The sequence below is a fragment of the Sander vitreus genome, unplaced genomic scaffold (genome assembly GCF_031162955.1).
Source record: "Sander vitreus isolate 19-12246 unplaced genomic scaffold, sanVit1 ctg302_0, whole genome shotgun sequence".
NCBI lineage: Eukaryota > Metazoa > Chordata > Actinopteri > Perciformes > Percidae > Sander > Sander vitreus.
This window is the reverse complement of record NW_027595455.1, coordinates 85,001-102,500: the sequence shown is the minus strand read 5'-3', so window position 1 is coordinate 102,500 and position 17,500 is coordinate 85,001. Positions and strand designations below refer to the sequence as shown.

The 17,500-nt window shown below is 41.4% G+C and overlaps 1 protein-coding gene across 8 annotated transcripts in view; it reads left to right on the top strand.

Annotated features, from left to right (window-relative positions):
• The window catches only part of LOC144513631 (protein NLRC3-like), a 28,551-nt gene that overhangs the window by 9,339 nt on the left and 1,712 nt on the right, over nt 1–17,500 (top strand). For 2 of the 8 annotated variants that reach the window (XM_078244786.1, XM_078244788.1), the window contains 12 exons: nt 281–454; nt 4,730–4,903; nt 7,934–8,107; nt 8,737–8,910; nt 9,286–9,332; nt 9,716–9,843; nt 9,967–10,022; nt 10,656–10,873; nt 11,204–11,469; nt 15,410–15,526; nt 15,646–15,787; nt 16,516–17,500. The exon at nt 16,516–17,500 is cut by the window's right edge and continues 1,712 nt beyond it. In XM_078244786.1, coding sequence (XP_078100912.1) covers nt 281–454; nt 4,730–4,903; nt 7,934–8,107; nt 8,737–8,910; nt 9,286–9,332; nt 9,716–9,843; nt 9,967–10,022; nt 10,656–10,873; nt 11,204–11,469; nt 15,410–15,526; nt 15,646–15,787; nt 16,516–16,841 — 1,996 coding nt within the window. In that variant the 3' untranslated portion in view covers nt 16,842–17,500. Of the gene's footprint in view, nt 1–280; nt 455–4,729; nt 4,904–7,125; nt 7,156–7,933; nt 8,108–8,736; nt 8,911–9,285; nt 9,333–9,715; nt 9,844–9,966; nt 10,023–10,655; nt 10,874–11,203; nt 11,470–12,142; nt 12,316–15,409; nt 15,527–15,645; nt 15,788–16,515 lie in introns of those variants that run through there. The other 6 variants (XR_013501153.1, XM_078244787.1, XM_078244789.1 and 3 more) reach the window with 6 other exon arrangements.

Genomic DNA, 17,500 nt, shown 5'->3' with positions numbered 1-17,500 from the left:
AGCTGCAACTTTAGATTGTTTATTTTCCAACAACAAGCATCTTTTGAAATGGGACAAGTTTTTTAAAGCTGCAGTCTTAATTTTTTAATTAAAAAAATACAGATTTGAAGTCTGTGACTGGCTGTATTTTGAAAGGGGTCCCGTGACCTCTCACCTCAACATATGTGAATCTAATGTCAGACCCTTGTGAATGTGCTTTGTGATCAAATGTGATAGTTTTTTAAGGATAAAAGTTTCAGATTTGATTATATTTTAAATGTTTTATTATTTGTCATCACAGGCTTAATAACTGTTTATTCTCTGAGACTGACTGTGAAGTCATGGTCTCAGCTCTGAAGTCAAACCCCTCCCATCTGAGAGAGCTGGACCTGAGTTACAACGACCTGAAGGATTCAGCAGTGGATTGTCTGTGTGCTGGACTGCAGAGTCCAAACTGTAGACTGGAGACTCTGAGGTCAGTTCATTTATTGTGCTCACATGCATTGTATAACTCACTAGGGCTTTTCGAACAAATAATTTGAATAGTAAACAAATTCTATTTGAATACTGAAATTACTATTAAAATGTGATTCTTTATAAGTATGTTGGCTAATATTAGCTGAGCTCCGATTTTCACCTTGGCCTACCCACATTCTTTTTTCGTCACATCTGATGAACAATGAGTTAGCGGGAGGGAGAAAGACAAGGCATTGTGAGGTCTTAAGACAAGGAGCTAATGCTACGTACCGTTTCACGTTAGTACGGAGGGGGGGAGTGACAGGCTGCAGCTGCAAATTGGAAGAAGGATGGGAAATAGTTTTAACATGACCTTAAAATCAACATCCACCTAGCCAAAATACTTATGTTATCATTAGAAAGCTCGTTCTTGTTTCCTAACAGCATCGCGAGTAATAAGAGCTTAGCAGGGATCTTCATGGAGACGGCCAAAGTTAATGTTAGCTGCCCTACTGCTGTCATCGTTAGCTTCCACTTTATATATTACCTTCTAGCAGCTGTATTCTCAGTAACATGACAATCTGCAAGAAACACATTGTAGTAACATTAGTGGTATCAATGCCATTAGCATCACTTTTGTTACTTAGTTTAAGACAAATTGTTTTGGCTGTGCTTTCTAACATGATGTTATTGTGTTAACCAAGCACCGGAGTCGCTTCAATACACTTGTTACATAATGATCCCTTATAGAGATCTCTGTTGATTTGTGTTTGTACCTGTGTACTCGTGGTGGAAAATGAACGTACACAAAGTGGCGTGCCAGAAATGCAATGTGCCATGACGTAGTTCTCCTTTAAGGCCAGGCTGATGTTGGAAGTCCCTCTAGTTGACAGAACGTGTAAAAACAACCAGATGCTTATAGTGGCATTGACGATGCATCAGCCTGAGTAGTCCAGTGCATATTAATAACAGGCTGCATTTGAGCATTAAATATTTGAAAATTATTTGAATATAAAAATAAATGAAATTTGAATGGTATTATAGAGGAGGATTGACAGCTGTAATATCTACAAAATTTAAATCCACAACAGAACTTTTAAATTCCCTTCAGTTCATTTTTTTCTGGAATTTGTTTCAGTCTGAATAGTTTGAACAAATTTAGTCTGAACACAAACTGAGACACATGAGAGAGACACATCTACAGTACTAAATAATTAAACAAACTTCAAGAAGTCCAAGGCCTTTTCAAGAAGGTCTTTTCATATAAAACCCTCAAAACACCATATTTTACAGAACTTATAGATGTATAATAACTGAAGTCTCTCTGTCACGCACACAGTCTGAACTCAAACTGAGAAAATGTGAGATATGTGATATTTTCAAATGCAGGTGTTTAAAGTATGTTTACCTGTCACCAGCGACACTTTAGCATGTGTACTATGCTTCCTGTCCAACCCGTTCTCACTCCCAACTTGTAAAATACTGACGCTTGATCAGTGTCTCTGAGCGGCACTGTTAGATGATGTAGTATAAAGACCATACAGTAGTGAGTAGTATAAAAGCCTGAAAACCCACATATGTATTTTGGTTGGAGTTGTGGATGGGTCAAACGACACAAGACTTTCACACAAGAGACCAGGCTTCATATCAGTTCTTGTACATGAAACTTATATTTTTTAAACCCACCCACCATCAATTTTCTAAACCTAACTGTCCCGTTCTTGTGCCTCATGTCAAATATATGTACAGTGCCTTGCAAAAGTATTCAGCCCCCTTGGCATTTTTTGTGTTTGGTTGCCTCACAACCTGGAATCAACATGGATTGTTTGAGGATTTGCATCATTTAATTTACAGAACATGCCCACAACTTTGAAGATTTTATTTTTTTATTGTGAAGCAAACAACAAATAGGACAAAATAACATGTCAATGTGCATAACTATTCATCCCCCTAAAGTCAATACTTTGTAGAGCCACCTTTTGCGGCAATCACAGCTCCAAGTCGCTTTGGACAAGTCTCTATGAGCCATCTTACCACTGGGATTTTTGCCCATTCCTCCTTGCAAAACTGCTCCAGCTCCTTCAAGTTGGATGGTTTGTGCTTGTGAACAGAAATCTTTAAGTCTGACCACAGATTTTCTATTGGATTGAGGTCTGGGCTTTGACTAGGCTATTCCAACACATTTACATGTTTCCCCTTAAACCACTCAAGTGTTGCTTTAGCAGTGTGTTTGGGGTCATTGTCCTGCTGGAAGGTGAACCTCCGTCCTAGCCTCAAATCACGCACAGAGTGGTACAGGTTTTGCTCAAGAATATCCCTGTATTTGGCACCATCCATCTTTCCCTCAACTCTGACCAGTTTCCCAGTCCGAAAAACATCCCCACAGCATGATGCTGCCACCACCATGTTTCACTGTGGTGATGGTGTTCTTTGGGTGATGTGATGGGTTTGCGCCAGACATAGCGTTTTCTTTGATGGCCGAAAAGTTCAATTTTAGTCTCATCAGACCAGAGCACCTTCCTCCATACATTTTGGGAGTCTCCCACATGCCTTTTTGCAAACTCAAAACGTGCCATTTTGTTTTTTGCTGAAAGTAATGGCTTTCTTCTGGCCACTCTAACTCTATGGAGCGTACGGCTTATTGTCGTCCTATGTACAGATACTCCAGTCTCTGCTGTGGAACTCTGCAGCTCCTCCAGGGTTACCTTAGGTCTCTGTGCTGCCACTCTGATTAATGCCCTCCTTGCCCGGTCCGTGAGTTTTGGTGGGCGGCCGTCTCTTGGCAGGTTTGCTGTTGTGCCATGTTCTTTCCATTTGGTTATGACAGATTTGATGGTGCTCCTGGGGATCATGAAAGATTTGGATATTTTTTTATAATCTAACCCTGACTTGTACTTCTCAACAACATTGTCCCTTACTTGTTTGGAGAGTTCCTTGGTCTTCGTGGCAGTGTTTGGTTAGTGGTGCCTCTTGCTTAGGTGTTGCAGCCTCTGGGGCCTTTTAATAAAGGTGTGTATATGTAATGACAGATCATGTGACACTTCGATTGCACACAGGTGGACATCATTTCACTAATTATGTGACTTCTGAAGGTAATTGGTTGCACCAGAGCTTTTTATGGGCTTCATAACAAAGGGGGTGAATACATACGTACATGCCAATTTTCAGTTTTTTATTTCTAAAAAATTGTTTTATGTATATATTTTTCTCATTCCACCAACTTAGACTATTGTGTTCTGATCCATCACATACAATTCAGATAACAAAAACATTGAACTAAAGGCTATAATCTAACAAAATAGGTAAAAAGCCAAGGGGGCTGAATACTTTTGCAAGGCACTGTAACTCCCAACCTATAGCATCCAATAGTGATGCCAAGGGGTCCCTGCCAAGCGTGTCTAAATATGACACTAAAGGAGACTTTTTGGGTCAATAACAAACACCAAAGGCACCTGACCAAGCGCCGCTTTCTGACGTGATGGGAGTGAGAATGTGTTGTCCTGTCACAAAGAGATGTCATTCTGTTGGGTTCAGATGTTTGGGATCTCCATCTTTGGAACTTTTACATACTGAACCTTCTTCATCTCTTCAGATTATTGATTTGGATGATTTCAAACAGGAGGATTATCTTCTAAGGTTACATCATTTACTCTTCATTCAGATTGTGGAACTGCAGTTTGTCAGATATCAGCTGTTCTTCTCTGTTTTCAGCTCTCATTAATTAACAACTGAACCTAACTTATGTACAAACGTAACTTAATCCATGAAGTTGTAAATGTTTTTCTTAATACTTTCATGTTTCTTGTAGTAAATTTTGTCTGCAGTCACAATATACTAGTGTTTCTTAAATAAACTGTAGAAAATGTTGACTGTTGTTAAAGTAAATTGATGTTTATAATTGTTGGTAAATGGTCACATCTGTATACAGAAGATTCTCTGAACTAATATTGGTTTTAAATGTATAGTTTACTTGCTGAAGTAGAACTATTTCTTTGATTTCAAAAGAAGTTCGAAGTGTTTCCACAAATAATGTCTGATCAATGATTCTTCAGAATACAAACAGACATACACACACACATATACACATACACACACACACACACACCACACACACCCACACAGAGAAACACAGACACACACACACACACACACACACACACACACACACACACACACACAAATATGATAACAAAGAGACCAAAGCATATTTCCAAGTGCAGCTGTTTAAAAGATCAATATAGTATTGATTGGATTAGAAATGTATTTTTATCATCGTCATTTATTCTTTATTCAGATTGGTGCTCTGCAGTTTGTCAAAGATCAGCTGTGCTTCTCTGATCTCAGCTCTGAAGTCCAACCCCTCCCATCTGAGAGAGCTGGACCTGAGTTACAACAAGCTGCAGGATTCAGGAGTGAAGCTGCTGTGTGGTTTTCTGGAGAGTCCACACTGTAGACTGGAGACCCTGAGGTCAGTTCACTGACTTTCTGTTACTATTATAAATCTAGTATGTTTAACCCTTGTGTGTGGTGTTCATATTTTTGTTACACAGCCTGTTCCCAGGTCTGGTGGACCCACCACAGTATTAGGCTTTTAAAATCAATACAGCCAACAATTTATGTAAAAATACTTAACAGATTTTACTTCAGCTCAATTACCAATGATATATATGTATGCATGTATGTATATGTATATATAGGTACATGCTGTATGTCTATATATACTTTTAGTTTTGTTCGAAATAAAAATAAATGAAATGAAAATGAAATATACATCGGTTCATATTTGCTATTTACCCCTGTGAGATCACATGTGTGATTATATGATCATTTTAGTTTTTTGTGAGAAAACAAGGAAATTAAATTATAAAAAGGTAAAAAAAAATATATAAACAAGATTTTTGATCATTATTGGTGCTTATTTCTTAGAACTTAATCAGAACAGGTGAAAGTGCTTGAAATGTAACAATTTTGTAACTTTGTGTGGGAATAGCAGGTAAGACAACATAGTTTCATAGCACCTACAACTAAATACACTCGGGTCCAGTAGATCCTAACACCTCATATGTAATAGTTATGTGTATGGGGGGGTGTACCGTGTGCAGTCATTGGAAATAAGTTATTTTTTATGTTCTTCACAGAAAGTGAGCCAAGGCCAATGAGTTTGAGTTAAAAAAAATAATAAATAGCATCATTTTTCTTTTAGCAAACATTGAAAACGGGTCCCACAGACCGGACAACACACAAGGGTTAATAAATAACTATACTTATAAAGTTGTAAATCTTCTATTGTTCATATTTTCATGTTTCTCGTAGTACATTTAGTCTGCAGTCCCAGGAGACTTGTGTTTATTAACCCTTGTGATGTCTTCCCATCGACCATAAACTTGTTGGCCTTCGGGGTAAACATTTGAAAATGAACCTTTTTTTAGGTGCTATTTTCCTCAACGTTTTTTGCCCTTTTTCCTTTGCTTTTGATGCTTTTTGTCATGTTTTTGTAACGCTTTATGAAAAGAAATCATGGTCAATATAGGTAATTTATGTATATGAATTAGTGACTAATTCTTTGTTTTAAATAAAGGAGAAATTGTGAATTATTTTGACTAATAGTTAAGATCAGTGGATGTAGAGTGGATCACAGACTGGTTTATGTAAAGGTTTAGTCAGGGTACTGTTTTAAAACCAATCTGAACAAATTTAGTCTGAACTCAAACTGAGACACATGAGAGAGACACATCTACATACTGTATACGTAATTAAAAGATCTTCAAGTAGTCCAAGGGTTTTTCAAGGTCTTTTTATATAAAACCTTTAAAACACCGTATTTTACAGAACTTATACATTAATAATAACTGAAGTCTCTCTGTCACAGACACTTTAAAACTCTCATAGATGACCACAAATAGATAGAGAGTGAAGCACATTTCCAAATGCAGGTGTTTAAAGTATGTTTAATCGTGTCTGATCTGTGACCAACGACACTTTACCATGTGTACGATACTTCCTGTCCAACCCGTTTTCACTCCCAACTTGTAAAATACTGATTAATCAGTGTCTCTCAGCATCAGATACTGACGCAAAAATCCCCCTTTAGCGTCTGTATGGAACGCATCGGGAAGAGCAGCAGCTTGACAGGTGCTGTTAGATGATGTAGTATGAAGAGCAAATACGGTAGCGAGTAGTATGAAAGCCCGAAAACCCACATAGGGAGGTTGTTTGGGGTGGTGGATGGGTCAAACAACACAGGACTTTCACCCAGGAGACCGAGGTTTGTGTCATGTTCTTGTCCCTGAAACTTAAATTTTGTAACCCTACCCACGATCTTTTCCTAAACCTGAATGTCCTGTTCTTGTGCCTCATGTCAGTTAAACGTCGTCCCTGACAAAGCACTTCAAATAGTGATGCCAAGGGTCCCTGCCAAGCGTGTCTATATATGACGCTAAAGGAGATTTTTTACGTAAATAACAAAACCCGAAGGCACCTGACCAAGCGTCTATTTTTTGACGTGATGGGAGTGAGAACGTGTTGTCCTGTCACAAAGAGATGTCATCCTGTTGGGTTCAGGTGTTTGGGATCTCCATCTTCTGAACTTCTACATTCTGAACCTTCTTCATCTCTGACCAGATTACTGATTTGGATGATTTCAAACAGGAGGATTATCTTCTAAGGTTACATCATTTACTCTTTATTCAGATGGTGGAACTGCAGTTTGTCAGATATCAGCTGTTCTTCTCTGGTCTCAGCTCTGATTAATTAACAATTTGAACCTAATTTATGTACAAAACATAACTTAAACCATGAAGTTGTAAATGTTCTTTTTGTTCATATTTTCATGTTTCTTTTAGTAAATTTAGTCTGCAGTTACAAGAGACTTGAGTTTGTTAAAGAAACTGTAGAAAATGTTGACTGTTGTTAAAGTAAATTGTTTATAATTGTTGGTAAATGGTCACATCTGTAAACACAAGATCCTTTGAACTAATATTGGTTTTAAATGGATAAAGTTTACTTTCTGAAATAGACCTATGTCTTTGGTTTCTGTTAATTTCTAAATGTTTTCACAAATAATGTCTGATTATTGATATTGATCCTTCAGAACACAGACAGACACACACACACACACACACAGAAAGAGAAACAGACACACACACAGACGCACAGAAAGAAACAGACACACACACAGACGCACACACAGGCACACAGACACACAGACACACACAAACACACACACACAGATGCACAGAAAAAAACACACACACACAGCACACACATGCACACACACACACACACACAGAAACACACACACACACATGCACACACACACACACACACACACACACACACACACATAGACACACACACACACACACACTAACACACACACACACACATATGATAACAAAGAGACCCAAGCATATTTCCAAATGCAACTGTTCAAAGGATCAATATAGTATTGATTGGATTAGAAATGTTTTTTTATCATCGTCATTTATTCTTTATTCAGATTGGTGCATTGCAGTTTGTCAAAGATCAGCTGTGCTTCTCTGGTCTCAGCTCTGAAGTCCAACCCCTCCCATCTGAGAGAGCTGAACCTGAGTTACAACAAGCTGCAGGATTCAGGAGTGAAGCTACTGTGTGGTTCTCTGGAGAGTCCACACTGTAGACTGGAGACTCTGAGGTCAGTTCACTGACTCCGTTACTATTATAGATCTACCAAATTTATTTACAGACATACCTTACATCTATGAAGTTGTAAATGTTCTTTTGTTCATATTTTTATGTTTCTTGTAGTACATTTAGTTTGTAGTCCTGGAAGACTTGTGTTTATTAACCCTCGTGATGTCTTCCCATCGGCCATGAACTTGTCCTTTTGAAGGTTTTTTCACATTTTTGTAACGCTGTATGAAAAGACATCAGGGTCAATATACATAATTTATATGAAATTATAACAGATTCTTTGTTTAAAAAGCATAAATAGTGAATTATTTGAACTAATAGTTAAGATCAGAGGATGGTGAGCAGATCACAGACTGGTTTATGTCAAAGTTTAGTCAGGATACTGTTTTGAAACCAGTCTGAACAGTTTGGAAATATACTTTGGTCTCTTTGTTTTCATTCATATATATATATATATATATATATATATATATATATATATATATATATATATATATATATATATATATATTAAACAAATGAAAACAAAGAGAACAAAGCATATTTCCAATTGCAGATGTTTAAAGGATCAATATAGTTTTGATAGGATTAGAAATGGATTTTTATTTTCATAATTTATTCTTTATTCAGATTGGAGAACTGCAGTTTGCTAGAGATCAGCTGTGCTTCTTTGGTCTCAGCTCTGAAGTCCAACCCCTCCCATCTGAAACAGCTGGACCTGATTAACAACAAGCTGCAGGATTCAGACGTTAAGCAGCTGTGTGATCTTGTGGAGAGTCCAAACTTTAGACTGGAGACTCTGGCGTAAGTAGATGGTTGGAGTCAGTCCATGCTGGTCTCAGCAGTATTGAACTAAACACAGTTAGTATCAAAGCAAACGTAACGCTGACTTTAAAACAAACATTGCAACCAGCTATGAGAGTAAAGGTGTCTAAAAATAGTGAAATACTTTAGGCTGCTACAGATGCACATACCATGGCTAACGACAGCTAGATTTCTCCCTAACTTACCTTCTCAAAGCGGAGAAAAGCCGAGAAGTACACATTTTCTGCTTAGTTAGTACTTTTACTGTAGTGTTAAAATAAGTTGAAGTTTCTTCAGTGTTAAAGGTTCATCTGATGAGGATTTAGTTTAACTCTCCTCATAAAATAACTGCTTTATTCATGTTTATCCCTTCAGGATGGATGACAGAGATTACAAGGCTGCACCTGACAGACATGAAGGAGGTGAGTACATATCTCAAAGAAACATAACAACGCTGTTGAAGCAGGAGCATAACTGGAAGATTAGCTGCTGTGTGCTTTAACACGCTGGTTAATCCCAGTAACCTCAGCAGATATGTTGCTTTGGTCTTCTCTGTCTTGAATCTGTCATTTCTGTGTAAATGTTATTGTATCAACTCAGTCTTCACTCTATAACGACACACTTTGGACTTGGTCTCAACTTAAACATGATTTAATATCTACATTTGGACTTGAAAACAAAGTTCTCAGTAGATAACAACAGTAAACATGAGGAGAAAGACATACTACGAAGGGCTCTGATCGCCTTGAACAGGACGTTGCTGTTAGAGGTTTATTAATCTGCTGTGTCTTCTTCTCTCCCCCAGATCCGTCTACGTCAAAGTCAAACCTTGATGTGTCTGAGGACAGAAGAGAGGATCAGCTGTCTCTTGATGATCTAGAGAGGTTGAAGCAGCAGCAGCAGCTTGTGTGTGGAGAGGCTCCCAATACAAATGTCAGTGTTTCACTTTAACATTTTTATTAATTTGTCAGTGATAGGGTCAGTGACCTAGACTGAACTGTGAGAGTTGGGTGGCCAGTTTCTAATCAACTCTTTTTGTTCTTTTTATTATTTCAGGAAATGTTCCATTTCACACCTGAGCTGCTGACTGAGTCTGGAAAGACTTCATACAGGTAACCCAATCATACAATGCAGAATACTTCAACCTTAAACTGAGTCAACTCCTGTCAGCAGTTACACTTTAATCTCACGTTCAGCCTTCTCAGTTGAGTTCATTTCTTTTTAGTGCAGCAGTATTCTCCATCAGATCTGCATTTCAGATATTCAAACAGCTTCAGAAACCCCCCACACACACTTCACCTGGCACTTGCTGTCAACTGCTTCCTTAATGCTTCTTACTCCTGCAGCTGCTGCTTCACTCTCTTGTCCAGAAAGTGAGTTTGGTCCCCTTTTTCAGCAATGCAGTCATCACATTTGTTGTTTGTTTGTGTTGCCGGATAGATTAAGCCTGACTTTAGCCCCGAATCTGTTGCTCCCAACGTATTTTAGAACCTGGGTGAATGCTGACACACTGGTTTTTGTTAGACGTTCACAACAGCTGATTAATCAGCTGAGGAATCAATGATCTGTCTCGGGACGGTCAGATGGATCACAGGTTGTGACCGTGCAGGATTGAAGACTGAAACGTGTAAAACTTGACGTACAAGATGAATAGAAATGCAGAGCGTCTGCACGGTTTAACTCAACACATCATATGACCCACAGAGGGAGAGCTTGTTTGTGATTGGCCCTTCTGTGTCCCACAGGTTCAGGTGTCCTGGTCCAGGTGTGTTCCAGTGTGCTTTGACTGGACTGGTGTTTGTTACGACTCAGGAGGCGGAGCTGCTGTACAACACTGTCCAATGGGATGAGAGCCTCCTCCAATCAGCTGGCAGGATGGCTGCAGGGCCGCTGTTTGACATCAAGTGTTCAGAGGATGCTGCAGTCTGTCAGCTCCACCTTCCACACTGTGAAACAAAGGATGGTAAAGACATTACTGTCTTCAATGTTAAAGAATGAATTAATACTACTGCAAAGATGTGTATTCATGTGTAGTACTTAAATAAAGGAGTAGTGGAGTTCATTCACAAGACTAAACACACTCATCCAGACAGATCACATGTGGAACAGGAAAATAAAAAAAATAAAAAAACAATAAGGTACAAGATAGAGGCGAACTTGCACATCATTGGGGTGCTCCAGAGTTAATGACTATGGATTAATTTGAAGTCCCTGAACTCAAGTAGAACTAAATAAATGGTAGATTAACCTTTTATCAATGAAACCAAAGTGTAACAGGTCTTTTCTTTCCCAGCGCTGCTTGTTGATGGCCTGTTGTCTGTCGTTCACATCACTGATTATGGGATGAGCATCTTGGAGCCGCTGAAGATTACAGACACTCATGTGGTCGTGAAGGTCCCTCACCTCTCTGCCTTTGGCCTGATCTGGGATTTCGTTAGAAGATTTCTGAACATCTCACCACCAATAGAGGCCCAAGTTCTGCTGTTCCTCCGACCTCCGGACACAGTGCCTCGAGTCCTAGATGTTTTACTGCTGCCCCGCAACGTCCTTCTAGATGAGGTAGATGATTGTGTGTATCCCTTGTATGTATTTATGTCTTTATTGTGTTTATACTTGCTTCAGGGACACAAATAAAGTTGAAATTGAGGTTAAGCTATCTGTCCAGACTGATCTCAAGAAGTGGCGTATGTATGAATTTGTATGCCATTTTGGCATGTTCGCAAGACACACTTTTTAGTGTGTTTATCAACGCCTTCTGAATAAGGTGACGTAGCATTAAGAGCGACTACGGTAGCGAGTAGTATGAAAGGCCAAAAATCCGCGTAGGGAGGTTGGTTAGGGTGTTAAATGGGTCAAACCACTGCATGAAAAGTGAAATTTTCGTCCCCGTAAACGCCCATTAATCTCCCTAATTTTCGGCAGTTAACGACAATTTACAACCTGTGAATGTCACATTCATCTGTGCCACATATTGACGGAAACAAACCATGACGTATGTGGGGAGCTCCCGCGGAGGTGCTAATGGCTCTAATAGGCATATGAATAGCAGGGAAACCTCTCCTGGCCAGAGAATGTCTGGCCTAATTACCGTATTTTCCGGACTATAAGTCTCACTTGTCTTCATGCTTTGGCTGGTCCTGCGACTTATAGTCAGGTGCGACTTATATATCAAAATATATATAATGTAACGTGTTTAAATGTTATTTCATGCTGAAAACATTACCGTCTACAGCCGCGAGAGGCGCTCTAGGCTTGTGAGGACTATATGCTGCTCCTAAAGACAACTGAGAAAGAAAAGAAGCTGCAGGAGACTGCAGGTAGTAAAACACGCAGCCGGAAACGGTCATCGAGCAGCAGAAGGAGAGTTTGGAGTGAGAGAGAAACTTGTGAGGGACTGGAGAAAAGGTTAGTCTTACTGCAATGAAGAAAACAAAGAAAGCTAGTCGCGCTGAAATCCAGATGGCCAGAGCTGGAGGAAGGAGTCCACAGATGGGGGCTTGAACAACGTGCTGCTGGGAGAGGCTCGTCAACAGAGCAGCTACGTTACGTTAACGTAGAGACACCTACCGTATTCAGCCCCTTGTTCTGGGGGCTGTTGGGTAGTTTAATAACTGTTAATGTGTTACGTTAACGTAGAGACACCTACCGTATTCAGCCCCTTGTTCTGGGGGCTGTTGGGTAGTTTAATAACTGTTAATGTGTTACATTAACATAGAGGACACCTACCGTATTCAGCCCCTTGTTCTGGGGGCTGTTGGGGAGTTTAATAACTGTTAATGTGTTACGTTAACATAGAGACACCCTACCGTATTCAGCCCCTTGTTCTGGGGGGCTGTTGGGTAGTTTAATAACTGTTAATGTGTTACGTTAACGTAGAGGACACCTACCGTATTCAGCCCCCTTGTTCTGGGGGCTGTTGGGTAGTTTAATAACTGTTAATGTGTTACATTAACATAGAGGACACCTACCGTATTCAGCCCCTTGTTCTGGGGGCTGTTGGGTAGTTTAATAACTTGCCTTTCCAGATTAAATGTCTGTTCTTGGTCTTGGATTTTGTGAAATAAATATCTAAATAAATGCGACTTATACTGCGGAGCGACTTATAGTCCGGAAAATACGGTAGCATATGAATAGCAGCCTGTCTGGCTGGCTTGAATTTCCTCACTCAGATATTGGCTGAAACCACTACTTTTAAACAAGAAAAATCACTTGTGATTGGTTGGCAGATCACTCCCAAACAATCACTATTGGTCACCCTGGGTCACTATACTGTATATATATAAAACATATAATATAATATGCTATTATGTTGTATATTCATGTCCTTGTTATGCTATGGACTACACTGTATTACCATCAAGGACATGAATTAATTGAGGAAAGGAAAATTTGCCAGGAACGTGATGTTTATTAAAAGAAACAGCTTTCACCCAGGAGACCGGGTACCGTGTCCCAAGTGTCACGATTCCTAAACCCAACCCGTTGTTCTTTTCCTAAACCCCACCCGTCCGCTGTATATGACCGTCCCGTTGTTCTTTTCCTAAACCCCCCCCCGTCCGCTGTATACGACCGTCCCGTTGTTCTTTTCCTAAAACCAACCCGTCCGCTGTATACGACCGTCCCCTTGTTTTTTTCCTAAACCCCACCCGTCCCGCTCTGTATACGACCGTCCCGTTGTTCTTTTCCTAAACCCCACCCGTCCGCTCTATACGACCGTCCCGTTGTTCTTTTCCTAAACCCCCCCCCGTCCGCTGTATACGACCGTCCCGTTGTTCTTTTCCTAAACCCCCCCCCGTCCGCTGTATACGACCGTCCCGTTGTTCTTTTCCTAAACCCCACCCGTCCGCTGTATACGACCGTCCCGTTGTTCTTTTCCTAAAACCAACCCGTCCGCTGTATACGACCGTCCCCTTGTTTTTTTCCTAAAACCAACCCGTCCGCTGTATACGACCATCCCGTCGTTCTTTTCCTAAACCCCAACCCGTCCGCTGTATACGACCGTCCCGTTGTTCTTTTTCCTAAACCCAACCCGTCCGCTGTATACGACCGTCCCGTTGTTCTTTTCCTAAACCCAACCCGTCCGCTGTATACAACCGTCCCGTTGTTCTTTTCCTAAACCCCAACCCGTCCGCTGTATACGACCGTCCCGTCGTTCTTTTTCCCTAAACCCCAACCCGTCCGCTGTATACGACCGTCCCGTTGTTCTTTTACCTAAACCCCACCCGTCCCGCTGTATACGACCGTCCCGTTGTTCTTTTCCTAAACCCCAACCCGTCCGCTGTATACGACCGTCCCGTTGTTCTTTTCCTAAACCCCACCCGTCCCGCTGTATACGACCGTCCCGTTGTTCTTTTCCTAAACCCCACCCGTCCGCTGTATACGACCGTCCCGTTGTTCTTTTCCTAAACCCCAACCCGTCCGCTGTATACGACCGTCCCGTCGTTCTTTTCCTAAACCCCAACCCGTCCGCTGTATACGACCGTCCCGTTGTTCTTTTTCCTAAACCCCACCCGTCCGCTGTATACGACTGTCCCGTTGTTCTTTTCCTAAAACCAACCCGTCCGCTGTATACGACCGTCCCCTTGTTTTTTTCCTAAAACCAACCCGTCCGCTGTATACGACCGTCCCGTTGTTCTTTTCCTAAACCCCACCCGTCCCGCTGCTGTACGACCGTCCCGTTGTTCTTTTTCCTAAACCCCACCCGTCCGCTCTATACGACCGTCCCGTTGTTCTTTTTCCTAAACCCCACCCGTCCGCTCTATACGACCGTCCCGTCGTTCTTTTTCCCTAAACCCAACCCTGTCCGCTGTATACGACCGTCCCGTTGTTCTTTTTCCTAAACCCCAACCCGTCCCGCTGTATACGACCGTCCCGTCGTTTTTTTCCTAAAACCACCCGTCCGCTGTATACGACCGTCCCGTTGTTCTTTTCCTAAACCCCACCCGTCCGCTGTATACGACCGTCCCGTTGTTCTTTTCCTAAACCCCCCCCGTCCGCTGTATACGACCGTCCCCGTTGTTCTTTTTCCCTAAACCCAACCCGTCCGCTGTATACGACCGTCCCGTTCTTCTTTTCCTAAAACCAACCCGTCCGCTGTATACGACCGTCCCGTTGTTCTTTTCCTAAAACCAACCCGTCCGCTGTATATGACCGTCCCCGTTGTTCTTTTCCTAAAACCAACCCGTCCACTGTATACGGCGGAGACATACACGCAGATAGCTCAAAATGCGTACAGATAACACGCACCTTGGCGTGTATGTTTACGTGAAGTCATGATGTCATATCTGCTCACCATCTGCCTAAAGTCAATTGGTTGGAGGATGTGGAATGGGTGCAAATTGAAAGTCACATATTTAATTTGAAAGACCTCTGTCAATTTCTTCTGCAATGCAAATAGAAATGTAAGAAACAACATGAATTATATTGTTTTTTTCACCATGCTCTATAATAAAAATGACTTGACTATCTGAAACTAAACAAATATGTCCTTTTACTAAAGGTTGAAAAGAAACAAAGAGGTGCTAAACACATTAGGATCTCTTCCAGATGTCAACTCAACATTGATCAAAGTTACAGTGTCCACTGTGAACCTGAGGACTTTAAAATACAGCCTGAGGTGAGTTTAGTCACTTTTACTGGTTATACACAGACTTATCATGCTGAAAACATATTCACAATCAGCCAGATACATATGTGTAACAGGTTGAAAAATGACATGTTGCTACTGGGTTTCAGCGTGAAACATTTAGCTCAGACTATGGACCAAATTACCATCCAACATTTGAAGTTTTCCTGGAGACGATCCCAGATAACGTGATATTGATGGTCCAGGACCGAGAGAGGAGAGAAGTCTGGAGACGTGACGTGTCTTTGAAAGGTAAAGGCTTCACCCTCCTGCAGCAGCACTCCACCTGATGGATATCCCAGTTAAGAGGGTTGTATTTAAGAAAGTCAAACAAACAGGACTTTCACCCAGGAGACCGGGATTCATGTCTCATTTAATAAAATAAAATAAAAAGAAACAATTGGAGCTACGTCAGGTTTTGCATCACCTGGTAAATTAATCTTAGTCTATATCCACAACGCTCCACTTCCGGTATTGCTCCGGTGCTGGATGTGCGTCCCCTTCCTCTGTCTCTGTGTTGGGGTTCTAACCTCCGGTGGATTTGTGAGGACTATGGTTGACTGCTCCTCAGATCTATCTGTCCAATCTGAGTTTTCTGTTGCACGACTAAAACTACTTTTGAACGTCCACATGTTCCCCCAAAACCAGCTCCTTCCTGAGACTATTTAGCAGAGGCACCGTGGCTCCGTCTGGAGCTTAGCCCCGCCCACGATGATTCTGATTGGTTTAAATAAATGCCAATAAACCAGAGCACGTTTTTCTCCCATCCAGGAATGCTGTGGGGACCAGACAGACCTTCCTCCGCAGCGCTGTGGAGGAAGGTCTGGCTGGTTAATCTGAACTAACTCTATATCAACAGATTGATACAAACCTTGGGGGCGCCATCATAAAAAAACATGAAATATAAAACATAAATGTCTGTCTTTTGAATTCTGATTACTTCACAAACTGACAAAGTATTTTGCCCGGTTATCTTCCAGGTCTAACTGGGCCAAATCCATGGAGGAATGACCCAGCAGAGGACAGCGTCCCAGCAGAGGACGCTGTAGACAGGCTGTTGTTAGTTCGGACACAGTTTGTAAAGCGAGTGTCTGATCCTGTTCTGAACCAGCTTCTGGATAAACTCCTTGAGCGTGGTGTTATAACTGATGGTGAAATGCAGTCAGTCAGAACGCAAGGCAGAGCAGACAAAGCCCGAGACGTGATGGACACGGTGAGAAGAAAAGGAAGAGCAGCCAGCTCAGCTCTGATGGCTGCTCTCTGTGAGGTGGATCCAGTCCTTTCCAGAGAGCTGAGATTAATCTGAAGCAGCAAACTGTGGAGAGTTGGGATGAAAATAAAATACAATAACTGACTGGTACACATGGTCTCTTCAAATGAGAAGCTGTTAAAGTCTGTTAATACGTAGACTTTGACCCTGACAGTGAGTGAGTCCAGTAAAGAGTGACGTGCTGTTCTTACTTTCAGCCACTAGATGGAGACAGAACTTCACTGATGGACAAACAAGATGCAGAATCAGAACATCAGAAAACCAGCTGAGAAAGATTTCTGAGTGAACGTTGACCTGGTTGGTCATTGGTCACATCCTTTAAATCTCGTTGACCCGTGTACAGCCTCATGTCATCGTTACTTTACAACAATAATCAAAACAGAAACTAATTCTGCTAATGCAGCGTGGCTTTTTTTTAAGGCTGGAGTACTTTTGGCTCTGGACCAAAGTTTTCTTCAGGGGGGGGGGGGTCAGAGGAAATGAACAGCTGGTCAGGTTGACTAAATATTCACTGTTTTTGATGCTGAATGTTTCAGTGGACCAACAATCCTGCATCAAACATAGCTCCTACATTTTGAAAAGGACTGCAGTGGGTCCGTGTCCCCCTAGGGGCACTCTGGAGGACTGCAGGGGGTCCGTGTCCCCCTAGGGGCACTCTGGAGGAATGCAGGGGGTCCGTATCCCCCTAGGGGCAC